This window comes from Halictus rubicundus, chromosome 14 (assembly GCF_050948215.1).
Source record: "Halictus rubicundus isolate RS-2024b chromosome 14, iyHalRubi1_principal, whole genome shotgun sequence".
Taxonomy (NCBI): Eukaryota; Metazoa; Arthropoda; class Insecta; order Hymenoptera; family Halictidae; genus Halictus; species Halictus rubicundus.
In genome coordinates, this window is record NC_135162.1 from 3,287,619 (window position 1) to 3,301,941 (window position 14,323).

General features: G+C 34.2%; 1 protein-coding gene across 2 annotated transcripts in view; it reads right to left on the minus strand.

Annotated features, from left to right (window-relative positions):
* Positions 1-940: 940 nt before the first annotated feature.
* Positions 941-14,323, minus strand: part of Sprt (PDZ domain-containing protein sprite) — a 121,930-nt gene continuing 108,547 nt past the window's right edge. For both annotated transcript variants that reach the window (XM_076800003.1, XM_076800005.1), the window contains 5 exons: positions 11,351-11,506; positions 9,679-9,831; positions 5,574-5,835; positions 3,966-4,373; positions 941-1,681 (listed from right to left, as the gene is read on the minus strand). In XM_076800003.1, the coding sequence (XP_076656118.1) occupies positions 1,283-1,681; positions 3,966-4,373; positions 5,574-5,835; positions 9,679-9,831; positions 11,351-11,506 (1,378 nt within the window). In that variant the 3' untranslated portion in view covers positions 941-1,282. The remainder of the gene's footprint in view (positions 1,682-3,965; positions 4,374-5,573; positions 5,836-9,678; positions 9,832-11,350; positions 11,507-14,323) is intronic.

The following is a 14,323-nucleotide window of genomic DNA, read 5'->3' on the forward strand; positions in this document are numbered from 1 at the left end:
GGACCTTGTCCAAAGACTTTCTCTTGGAAAACTTTTAAAGACTAATAAATAGAAGACATCCTACTCGTCCAACCCTCAAAGGAGAGAACGTTTTTTCCCTTCTTCCTCACCACATTGCTACCGAACTCCGCCGTGTTATATTTTTTGCTCGAAGTCTGATAGGTATGTTGGTTATTCTTTGATAAATTGTGAGCCAAAGAAATATTATTAGTCACCACGGGTAACATTTAAATCTGGACCTCAACGTAGTGTAAAAAAAAAATGATTAACGAATTGTTAGAGAACAGGGTGATCAGAGAGTCATCCTCCCCTTTGCTAGTCCAATGATGCTAATAAAGAAAAAAATCAGTTTTTCATAAAATTCGTAAAGCCTTCAAAACGAAGCCTTTGCCACAATTTACCCACCATTGATTTTTTTCGATATTCCGTTATGAAGATTGGTGGCCACTTATAGTCGAATATTCTACACATCAATTTTTTGAATATCTAAGACTATGTGAAAAAGCTTATAATACAATTTAGTTCTGAGTGACTCAGTCTTCAAATTTGTCAAATAATAATACTTTAAATTGGGTTTAACTTCACTTTGGAAACCCCGAAATTTTTAACTTTTTAAAATATAATCCTTTAGATTCTGACAAGAAAATGACAACAATCCAAGTTTTAATGTTAGGAATTCACTGGTTCAAAAGTTATACGTGTGTAAAGTTGAACGATTTTCAGCTTTTTTGACAGACACGGACGCTGCCATATTGGTATGTACTCAGATATCATCCAATGAGCGGAGCCGCGAGAGGGTTGGTCGGGGTTAGGTTCGGGGGGGGGGGGGGAGACTACACTTGCAAATCTACGTTATCGACATCATCGTGTTTGTGGTGCCACCTAACGGCTCTGCTTATTTAACGACGCGCAACGCTGAGTACATACTAACTAACAAAAATGCTGAATACCACTCAATTTTAAGCACGCATAACTTTTGAACCATTGAATTCCTAACATTAAAACTGGGATTTTTCGCATTTTCTCGTCAAAATCTACAGGATTATATTGAAAAAAGTTAAAACATTTTGGGTTGCCAAAGTGAAGTTTAACCTTAAATTGTATTTACCTACTTATTACCTAAGAGCTTTATACGTTACGTAAATATCTTTTTAGCATACAGAGATCTTCAATTCCTGGCAATTAACACTTTCTTATGATACGTGTAAGAAAGTACGTCTCGTAGAGAATAATAATTGAATTCGAAAATATTGTTCTCGCGATAACAAGTCTTCGTTGTTAATTAACACCACTTTTCCATCGGTACGGGTGCTAGATGTGGTCTTGGTTTGGGGGACGGCCATCTTAGTGCGCTTTGACAAGATTCTGCTCTGGACGGAGTTCTTGACGGTGGTTGGGGTGAATTGTATTGCGATTCTTGAGTTTGATTCGGTGTTTCTTCGCTGGCATTTCCTCGTGAATTTTTTTCAGACGGTGATTCGCCTTTGTGATTCCTTTTTATTGCTTTTTTCGCTATGTCGTAATGAGAAGCGGGTGGCGCACTTTCCACGGACTGAAGACTTGCTGCACGATGAAGGGATAGTCGAAGTGGTTTCTTCGGCGGTGCAGGACGTGATTTCGTGTCTTGCGGATTGTACACCATCGACACGTCAGAATTCTCTGATGCGCGTGACTGTGTATCCTAAAGTCAGAGATTAAAAACACATATTGTAATATTTATGTTAGATTTATCAGCTGATATACAGGATGTATCTATTAGCTGGCGTGTAGACATGGTTGTGTATAACTAATCATTTTCCGAATTTGCAATTACTTCTGAATATGATCTTAAATTTTTTAAATAGAAAGGTGTATTAATTTTATATTACAAAAAAGTTACGGTCAGGACGGCGGTGAAAATTGGCATCGAATATGGTAAAAGTGGGGCTTAGGGGGTCCACAACCAATAACTTTGACCTTCATGTATGTTATCAAGGTTACCTTGCTAAGTAACATACAAAAGATGTTAGTTGCCGGCCAATACTGTTCGTAAAATATGTATCACAAAAATATTGCTTTATAATTATATTTTAATATTATTCTACAAAGTTAACGCTAATTTATGTTCATGTTATGATGACACAATCTTTTATAGATTTTCCCAGTGTAAAATTTTCATTTAGCAATATAGCTAGTGTATACATGGTACAGGTAAAGAGTTATTTTTATAATTAATGGTAAGTCATCGATTAAGTGTAATGTGTTGTTAATAATTTTCGAAGGAGTAGTGGACGACAATTTTTCAAAGTTATTCAGGAGGATTTTTTGTGCAACATAAAAATGAATATTAACTTTTGGTAAAAATTTCATATTTATTATTTAAAAGTCATCGTTAATTTGAAAATACCAATCAGCAATGCCTCGATATACGGGAATTTGTTAATTTTTATCTCACATTTTTTTTTTAAATCGTATCACGTCTCAGTTTAGCAAAATCATATTTTATGTAGTAATGAAACATGATTGTTCTACATTCGGTTACTAATTTATACGAAGATGATTTAAAAGATTGTTATAATGACGACAAAGTAATCGCGATAACATGATTTTTCCGATATAATTCCCATGTTTTTTAACAATCTTATTGTTAGCTCATCGTCGCCTAAGCTTCTTTATAGTTACAGAGAAAAATGTTTTCTATCGAGAGGCGAGTCATAAATACATACGTCGACTCCTTTATTTCTTGGCTCATTGTGAACCAACGGCCCCTAGGCTTTGATTGAGTGGAACAAGAGATGGTAATCTGACAGGGAAAGATTGAGGCTATGTAGAGAATGATGCAATACATCAATTTTGACTTTCTGCAAGGTTGCAACAGTATACGAACGGTCAGTATCATGCAACCATGACGCCTTCTGCTAGTAGTGCGCGGTATTTGCATCGAATAGTAAGCTTTAATTTGTCAAGAAGCATGCTACTGTAACAAGCGCTATTTATTATACAGTCCCATCGATTCGTTACGAACCAAACAGTGAGGGACGCAATGCTTTTGTAGGTCAGCAGAAAATGCATTTTTTTCTTCTGCGGGTACAAAGAAGCTTACGCGGTAAATAATCAAGTGTATTGCAAAGTATTCTAATAACATTGAAAACTGATATCATTGTAATTACTTTGTTGTTATTGTAAGAAAGGTTGACATTGGTCGAAAAAATTCTCGTTCTTTTTGTCTTTTTAGATTCACTAAAAAGACCACTTAGATCCGCTCCACTTTAGATCGAATCTCATAAAATTTCGTGTGCTGGTTGCGAAACTATGCAAAAGGTGTTTTTGAAAAAATTAATTTTGAAGGAAAAAATCGAATTTTTAATGTTATGAATTTTTTCTGCGTTAATCGTTAAAGCTATTCTCAAATAAAATACACTTTAGTAAACACTCTCAAATCACCGGTGATTTATTTTTGGCTAAACTTTACTTCAGGAAACCAGAAATTTTTACCCTTTTTAAACATAATCCTGTATATTTTGGAGAGGAACTTCCGAAAATCCAAGTTTTAAGGCGAGGAAATCATTGGTTCAAAAGTTATGCATGTTGAAAGTGGAGCGATTAGACTTTGTTCTGGGACAAGCTGTCATCGAACAATAATTAAAATATAGAGAATTATATACGGTATCTCAAAGAGAAGGTATAAGCCAAGTTGTTAAAATCGGTCAACTTTAAGCAGGCATAACTTTTGAATCAGTGAATTTCTCACAGTAAAACTTAGATTTTCGACATTTTCTCGCAAAAATCTACAGAAAACGTTAAAAATTTCTGATTTCCTGAGGTAAAGTTTAACCACCCAACTGCTTCGTAAATTATTTTTGTATTTAAAATGTTTTAATTAATCGAATATTTAATAGGACATTAAGTAACATAACAACGGATTGCTGCTATCGAGTAGTAGTTTGCTATACAATAGAGACGTCGTTAAAAAATTAATAGCGTACCTGAAACCGGTAATATGTTGGTTCCGAATCGAAGTCTAAGGACTGCGTTTGCGACGAGCTTCTGCGATTTTTAGATAAATGTTCTATAGCTGTTTCAATGCGTGGTGGTCTTCGACGTTGTAGTTGAGATTGCATTGGTGCTTGTTTGCAATCTAGACTTGTCGTTGACCCGGTCATATGAAATCCTTGCTGTTTTTGCCTGTTCCTCGATTTATTATGATTGTTTATAACATTATCTGCTGACACGTCAACTTCTTTTAAATTCTTTGGATCCATCGCACGCTTCGGTTGATCACTGTGCCTGTGTCTTATTGTGGGTAAACTTTGTCGCAACTCCATCGAATTTCTTACATTGAGATCAGGAAGATTTGCTACCAATGCAGTTACCTGGGGTCCCTTTTGAAAAACCTACGTAACGAAACAAAATTAGTTTTGAAAGAAGGTGGTCATTTCGTATGAATGTTATTTATTTTAATTTTATTATTGCCTATTTACGAATTATTTACTAAATTTATCCATTGCCTTTTATATGATTAATAGCATACATCTACGTAGATCATGGTAACACGAACTAACATTGAAATTGTCATATTTGATTTTCTATTTTTGATTATTAGGTCACCCCATAAATTGTGTCGTTTTCTGACCCGAGCATTGTGACGTAACATTAATGTAGTCACCAGCGTTTTCAATTATATCCTCCCTTTTATAAATCACATTCTGATTTCATTTGCAAAAATCTTATGGGATTTTTTATTATGAAACTTTCATTTCAACTAGAGCTAGTAATCCTTCGATGTCAAACTTGATTTATTGATAAGATAAAAACTCCATTTCGAAATTTGGCAAATTACCGTTGTTACTTTCTTACACTCAAATCATGTTCTCTCTTATATACGTGATAAATATTTTTAATGTTGTCTTTAATCATAATGTCTTTTTCAAATTCATACAGAATGCAATGACCAACATGATTTTCAGTTATACTCATTCTTTGATTCTTTAAAAATCGACAATATATAAATGTTATCTTTAGGTGTATATTTTAAACCAGTGCTGGACAGATTTGCCTCGACTGAAGCAAAACCATCCTCACTGTAGCTTCCACTGTCCCCTTCCAGTAAGCGTCGCGAAGCTTTCGATTTATAAATAATTATAGAATTATACAAATATTTAATTATATAAATTACCACGTAATTACTTACCACGTATTTAAATCTTTCAATGCCTACGCTTTTTTATGCGTCAACCGATTTCGATGAAACATCGTACATGTATATATATAACTTACTTAGACCCACAAAAAGCATATTTTAAATTTTCATTACGAGCACAGGTATAAAGTTAAAAATCGTGACCTTTACATTTTTCTTCGAAATTCCAAACAATAGCAATCTCAAAAATATTTTGCTTACACATTACCTAGTAAACTAATCCGTCTAACATATAAAAAAATACCTCGAGTCGTTGGGTCCAATTTTAAAAAAGTTAGTTAGTTAGTTTTTAAAGGGTGTCCACTGAATTTTGCCTCCGACATCTTTATTTTTGCGTTCTAAGATTATTAATTTTTTTTTGTCTAGATGTAATAATTTATGTTTTGTCCAGCACCTGAACTTGCTCTTGGCGACTCGGTGGAGGATCAGCGGGGACCTCGGCTCTGCTTGGTGCCAGAAGATCCCTAACCTGTTCTTCGAGATACCCGATTCTGTGAGTCAGCCTAAGGTTATCTGATCGAAGCGTGCGGAGCGCTGCAAGGGATTCACCTTTTCGAAGGACCACGATTTGCGCTGCATCGGGTGCGACAGCCAGGAGTCTCGCCAAGTCGCTCCTTCCTGCTCCCACCACGAGCTTCCCGTTCACTTCCAAGATCCTGAAAAGAACAGTATTAATTAAAGTGTGGTTATTGCGATTACAATTGCTTTTAATTGGGCGTAATTAAGAAAAAAATTAAAAGTTCCTCCGCCCCTGTTATTCGCAAGGTGATATTGTATGTGTGTACAATAGGGTGGTTCTTATTTACTCTTTACAAAAATTTTTTTCAAAATTTTGTTTAACCCCCCCCCCCCCCAGGATTGTTCTAATTAATATAAAAAATCTGTTCAAAGTTTGAGCTCGATTGAGTAATGGGAAAACGTGCCCCCGGGCCCTTAAACATTAAAATAACATTAAAATAATTAATTAAATGCTCCTAAAATTGTTTTGCCCGAATACCATCTGAATGATTGACTGTATTGAAAAATATGTTGCACATAACCTGTACATCTGGATAGGCTGCGTCTTTTATGTCCTACTACTTTTTGTCATATAGCAAATAGTTTTCGAAAAAATTAATAAAAATGTCGGAAATTATGTTGCACAAAACTTGTAGATCTGGACAGATTGCGTCTTTTATGTTGTATTACTTTTTTTCTTAAAACAAGTGATTTTCGAAAAAATTGATTTAAAAAAAGTAAGTTCCGCAAGTTGAAAGGAAAAAATACACATTTTTCGTTAATGTTTAGTGGTAAAGATAATGAAAATACACTTTAGTTTACAAATTCCAGAAAAAATTTTTTTATTTTGTAACGATATTTTTTTCAATTTTTTCGAGAACCGTCTGTTATACGACAAAAGGTAATAGGACATAAAAGACGCACAACCTGTCCAGACCTACAAGTTTTATTGAACATAATTTTCGATACGGTCAACAATTTAGGAGGTATTCGAGAAAAACGATTATATGAGCATTTAATTAATTATTTTAATGTTTAAGGGCAAGGGAGCACGTTTTGCTGCTATCCAATCGAGCTTAAACTTTGTACAACTTTTTTTATATTAATTGGAACAATCTTGGGGTGGTGCATAAACAAAATTTCATTCTCATCAAGAGTAAATAAGACCACCTAATGTATACATGTATCTAGCTTGTTAAAGAATTATTCCCATTATTTTCATACAGAACATTTGAAAGCACATGCATTTAGCATCATTTTTTTGCTTCAGCATTTTGACTCATCGAAAACGTATTATACAACGTAGCAAATAGAATAATATAAAATCTATATCTATATATAATCTATAAAAAGACGTAATTCCTCTAATAAAACAAATATATATTTTTAAGATTACAGTGAGATAGTCATGAAATGGAGAGAAAATTTTTCTACCAGATAATAAAATGCGAAAAATTGTATGGAACAGTTTTGATAAAGTATGGCAGATATTGTATATTTTTCAATTTCGTGACGCAACACCGCCTACTCGAAACGCAGGTGCGTTCGGTTTTAACGAATTTTTTCGGGGATGTCGGATACGGGGAAACGGTTAGGAGGATAGAAGATGGGGTCATGTGAAGTCGCAGGTGCAATTAGCGGGGGCATACGGCGAACTTCCGGTGCCGCTTCACGGTACGGTGACCTGTTGAGAACCAAATACCAAGATTGCTGTATTGTTCTTCACCGATAGCTGAGTTACTTAGCGTAACCGAACAGTGCTACATATTCTATGTTTACTTTACTCTTCTTCAATACTTTTTTCTTTCTCCTTCATTTCTACATTGTTATTCTACATCAATGTCTACTTAAAATTGTTTCTTTTCTCTAAGCGAGAGTTGCAATTGATGTCAAGATAGATCACACTATAATCACACTATGATCACACTATGATCATACTATGACTTCAAAATTCAGAAATTTTTTATCAATGAGTATATACGTAGTAACGAATATATTTATTAATATACACTAGAGTAAAATTAGTTATTAGACATTTCAATAACATTTAATATAATCATAATTAATTTCGTATTATTATCTTAATTAGGTATTATTATGATAATAACACCTTTTTTTGCCATATTAATGGAAAATTATTTTGTTCAGTCGAATTATATATTTAAAATACCACTATTAGTTCTACAGTTTCAACACGCAATATGAAACATGTCCGAGCAATTAATGCATAAAAGATTGTATAAAGATGTCGATGATGATGATGATGATGATGATGATGCAGAATACTATTTCTCAGTGATAACTACAACAATTCAATCGGACCACAAAGAATGCGTTGCTTTGGATATGCTTAGTAAAGTGGTTACTTTATATATGTCCCAAAAGCCTAATAAATGAAAGTCCCAGAACTATCCCCACTACCGGGGGGTTTCCCCGTGACGGGCCGTGAATCTCGAGAAACCTCGGTCGCCGAGGAGTATAACATAATACGAGTCAGGTACATTGGTATGAGACCAGGGGACCACCACTAATCCAATAACAAAGCTTCCTTATTTCGCATTATTTCCTATTTCCACTATTGTCCTTTTCTACGTTCGACGTGGATCAAAGAATACTATCTCGTGGCTGATATATGTCCCTGGCTAGACCGATGTTTTTGACATATATCGAGTAACCACTGTATTTACATGCCTAGCATGTAGAATACGTGAAAGGCTATAATGAATTCTAAGATTTAAAATATATTTATTGGTTGGTATTATCTATCCAATAACTATTTTTTATAATAGATGAAATGGAACTTTAAAATTTTTAAAAATTTGGTGTCGCCTATGAGCATGAAGGAATGCCATTTTTTCAAAACAAGAAGGCGATAAAAAATGATAAGTCCCTTATTTTCAAAATTGTTTGTATTCGAAAAGTCTTATGGAAATATTTCGAAAAGACTTATGAAACATTGCATTTCAAAGAGGATTTTGATAAAGACTTTGTGAAGGTGCATTTTATTCGAAAATCATTAAAAAAAAATGCAATTTTAATTTGCCTAATTTGGAACCCCTCAGAACCACATTACGTCTCATATCGAAAAATAGTACGATGACTTACAAAAGTTTTTGAAATAGGTGTCTAGAAGGTTCCATGAATTCTACAAATAACTTACTTACTAAGAATCTCATTTCGAGGATAGCAAAATTAAACAACATTTTTTTCATTTTATAGTAAAGATTATTGACGTTAATAATATCGTAGTTTCATTTGATTTGTTTTAAGCCAGACATTATTGAAGTATATTTTTGTATTGTTGTAAACAGTAACAATAATAATAAAACTCATTATCTAGGAACTATTGTTGTAATTACTATAAAAACATGCTACACATTTCAAGACAATTCTGAACCTGATACTACTTTATAAAAAACTTTAGAGCCACACAATTTAAAGTCCAATCCTAAGTTAAGATAATTTTGGACTTGATACATAACGCTATGTCCAGATTAATGATACTAACAAGAGAAAATACAAAATTGGAACCAGACAGTATTAAGTCAGGACATGTTGATATTAAGTCACTGAAATATTAACACCATTGTCAGAGCCAGGCAGTATCAAATCCAATTTAATTTTTATTTCAAAAAGCAACCGTATGCAACCACGATTTCACTTTCGAACAATAAAATGATGCATTTTTTATATTATGCGTTCAGGAAATTTCGTATCTATCTCTAACAATCTCAAAGTTACAAGCTTTCTACACCTTTAATGTGCTCTCTAAAGTTTGAGAAGTGGATACATTCTGGCTCTGAGGCAGTATCGCCAGATTAAGACTTGTATCCCCGCCCTAACTTCACGTGACGCGTTTCGTCTCTATCGTGCATGTGTCACAATGTCACGTGACTAATTCGGTACTGGCAGAGAGAGGGTGACCTTCCCCCAATTCGTGCTCCCACCCCTCATCTGGTGACATTGCTTTGGGGTTGAAATATACTGGAATATGTTCGAACCTATCTCCCTTGCATAGTCCGGAATCTTCAACTGCCCAGTCGACGTAGAGGCCAGGTGTGTCTTCCCTCGGACCTGCCCCGAAACGAGGGCTCTTCGGGTCCGCGCTAACTTCTACTGCATGTATCGTCACTTGCGTAGAACCGGAAATACAACTAAATAGATCAAAAACAAATTATGAAATAGAATCGCCAGTATAAACTTCACACTAAATGATTTCATATTAACCCCTTAACGCACAGTTTTTTTTTAAAAAACCGGCCAAAAAAAAAATCAATTTTTGATATACTGCGCTTTTGTTCCATGGAAAAAGGCTATATTTTATTCTTGAATAAATAAGTGTTATAGCTTACAATCCCATGTAAATGATAAATATCAATAAAACGATTTTTTTTCTTTGCTTTCACATCGTTATTTTCAATTCTCGATTATATTCGAGTGTGAAAAATTATAGCAGCATAAAATATAACGCCGCTCGAATTATCTCGAGTGTGCACAGTTTGGCCTGTTTAGCGCGTTCGAATTAACTCGAGCGTACAAGTTAAGGGGTTAAAGCATGAACAGCTTTTACGTAAATCCATTTGTATCATTAGCGTATATATAGATGTACATGGTGTCTGTTTTATTTCAATACAGTGAAACATCTATTAAGGGGATAATACTATGAAAAAAAGTTTGAACAAAAGTTGCTTGGTATGGAGAAGGAAGTTATGTGGTATAAATATTTTTTAATACCTCTTGTGGTGAGGGAGATTTGAAAATCAATTTAATTTTTTCAAATAGAATGCTATACTTTAGTCTATACAGGGTGTACCAAAAATGTCGGAAAACCTTGAAAGGGGTGGTTCGCGAGGTCATTTGAAGTAACTTTTTCCTTGGCGTAAAATTTCCGCCTTGGCTTTGTTAAGGAGTTATTAACGAAAAACACGGACCAATCAAAACGCGGCTACAATGGACGGATTGTTGTTCAACCAACGGCAACGACTCGCTCATCGGGGCCTGTCATAAGTCGGAATCAAAGTCACGCTCTGATTGGTCTATGTTTTTCGTTAATGACTTCTTAACAGAACCGGGGCGGAAATTTTCACTAAGGGAAAAGTTACTTCAAATAACATCTGGAATCTCTTTTAAGGTTCTCCAACGTTTTCGGGGCACCCTATATAGTAGGATGGTGCGTTTTTAGACCAAGTACTACGAGGTAAAACTGTTTTTCTTTTATAGATTGGAGCGTATTAATGAATTTATTTAATATATAAATCAGTTATGTATATATGAAAAAGCTCTTCAAACAAATGTTGTAGTATATGTACAGTGACAGGGGAAACAATTTTTTCAAGTTAATTTTTTCAAGTTGTCAAGGTCATGGATGTTTTTTCTATTAACAATTGTTTATGCTATGTATGTATCCTTAAAGAGAAAAACAAGCCAAATTCAATGATATATCATAACGTATATTTATGTGAAAATTTAAAAAATTCAAAGTTTTCAAATTTGATGCGTTTTCAGTTCCCATGTTCCAATCGACCCCAACATTTTTCCAGATCATTTTCCCAACAAGCGTCATAATTCTGGGAGATGAGACTGCAAAACTTTTTTGGTAAAAAAATCAGGTCCACCCTAGTATAGATGCAAGAAAAAGTGTTCTTCGATTTAGTATTATCAACGGAGAGGTACCTGAATATCGTGTCATTCTTTTGTTTCTCTTGGGACTCGGCCAACTCCAAAGCAGCTTGAAGAGCTCGACTTTCTTCTCGAAGGGTCAAAAGTTCGAGTTCTTCTCGGCCAAGTCTATACTCCAACTCGGCTTGTTGAATTCGGACGTCGATATTACTGAAACAAACAATTAAATTTTATACGTCGCACAGTTGACCTGAATTGCAAGAAGCTGGACAAAATTCATGTTTCTGTTAATTATACGTTTTTAATTGCAAAAGAACAGTTTTGCGGGTTTTAGAATCTAATTCTGGTAGTATTTATTGCCCAAGATGAGAAACTATCATTATGAAAGTGCTCTTATACGAAGGGTTTTAATAAACATTAAATTAAAACATTGTTAGTTAATTTCAAATGTGATTTTAAGCAATTAATGGACAGAAGTAACTGGTTAAAGAGCTAATGTTAACGAAAGTTATGATTTTTACTGATTGTGAGTTTGACAAGCCTAAACAAATTTCAAATGAATAGAGACTCAAGATTACGAAAAGAAAAAAACGTAATTTGAACAAAAGTTTACATTGAAATTGTGATTAAATTATTTTTGCACGCATCACCCTCTCTTCTCTAAACTCGTTAAACAACTCTCTTCTAATTATTACGAAATTACTTCCTAAAACAATATATTGCTTCACGGTGCAAATTGCTGCAGCTTTTCGAATTCATTTCAACAGTAGTGTTTCCTAAACATAGTAATGGACAAATTTTGATATTCCTAACCATACCAAAAAAGTTACAACGTTTCCATCCTAGATCGATATAAACAATATCGAATATTATTTTATGTGATAGTGTAATAGTGAATTACGATTTTAGCAGAAGGTAAAAATATAAAAGGTTTTCGGTAGAAACAGATAAATGCGTGTACTGTAAAAATCCATTGTTTCTGGCAAGAATATATTCGCTTAGAAATACATTGTTTCAAGAGACTTGAACTTGACTATTATTTATTTAACCAGTTCGCCGTTTTTGACGAGTATACTCGTCATGAAGAAATGGCAATATTTTGTGTAATGACGAGTATACTCGTCATGCGTAAAGAGTAGTTACAATTTGCTGTTTAAATTGCAATTTTAGTGAAAACTAAAATATATTCGTAAACTTCAAGCTGTTTGAAATATTTGGAGGCCAAGACGAAATAAAAGGAACAAACAAAAATATATAAATAATTATTATGAAAAAACTATATAGTATGAATTTTTTTTTGTAAATGTATTGCTTTTTTGGATAGTCATCACTGAAGTCATTACGGGTTCATATACAGGTTGTGCCAAAATGTTGTAATTTCTTGAAAGGGGTGATTCCTAAGGCCATTTGAAATAACTTTTTCCTTTGCCAAAATATTCTACATCTTAATTCCATATTATATCAGCCACACATATTCTGTGTTTGACGAGTACACTCGTCATCACTTAATTTTTGCGACGCAATTTAAGTACACATTTTTCAAAGAGGTCGCAACAGCTAACTGGTTAACAAATAAGATCAGATATAATTCTGTGTTCTTCTCAGTTTATCTCAATAAATTGTTAGCTTACAAAAACACCTAGTTTTAATTTCTCCTATATTGTAGAAACATGCCAACTGTGCATCGTATCAAAAATACTTGTTTCGGAATAATAAGTTTCAGAAACACTTTTATTATTTATATTTCTACGATGAAAGTGGTTGGTTCTAGAGAAAAATAAAGTACTTTTAATGTAAGAACCCGAACTCGAATTTCCTAGATAGAAGCCAGGTATCTTAACTGTCAGATCTCAGATTTCCAACCCCGAGGGAGGCACCACAAAGTCTTTTCTGGAAACTATCTTCTTTCTAGTTCAGTACGTTTAAATTATAATATTTATTAATTTCATTTTCTATTTTGCATAGTTTTATTCATCATCGGAGTTTTTCGAAAATGCTTTCAGTAGCAAATTACTTAAATGCCTTAACAAAAAACAGAAGAACTGATTTTAGAGATTCAATTATGTGCGTACCTATGCGGGTACGAACAAGATAATTTCTCTCACGCTTTCCAGTCAAGCGTTCCCACAATCAACATAATAAAAGTTTACCTTTACGATTTCCACATTGACAATAATCACGACCACTTCCTCCTCACGCGTGAACGTTTTCTTTTCTTTTCTCCCCTTTACTATCTCCTATTATGTCGTTCGGAAAATTTCCACCATTTCCTGCACAAACACTTTTGTATTATCTTCTTTACGAAGAAATATAATCTTCTTCCGTTCGATGAGTTTTATAGAAACTTTTCAGATACGTCATATGTTACATATTATTTGCATTATACCCCCTAGTACCCTTTATGGTTGGCATTTTGTTGGGTCTTCGTAGCAGTATTGGTTGGCCAACAGTTAAAAATGTCATCTCTTTATACAGGTAGGCCAACGATCATGGCCAACGTAAGGCCAACGATCATGGCCAACGTAAGGCCAACGTAGGGCCAACGTAGGGCCAACGTAAGCCCAACGTCACCAAAATACGAACAGTCAATTGGACCGGCTAACATGCTATTTTGATCCTTTCTTTTATGTTTGCTTTTACAGCATATTATAAATACTATATAAACAACGTATGTCTACGGTAAAAATTGGAAAAAAAAACTTCACCCCCAAGTCGGACTTTAACCCGAACTGCTTGCGTAATAAGCTGATACGCTACCAGCGCACTTGCAAAGTTATCTTGAGAGTGGATGCTATGACATAGGTTACTAGATATGACAAAAATTTTATGTCAAAATATCTAAAAAGCGAAGGCTCATTCTGAAGAAACCCGAAAGGGTTTTGTTATACTACATGAGCACTACCCGTGCCTTCCCCTTGAAAAATGAAAAAATTAAATAAGTAAATAAATTCCAAGGCTGCAGCAATAAAACTTTAGCGGACCAACCATTGTGCGACAGTAACAAATTGCGAGTGTATATCCATGAAT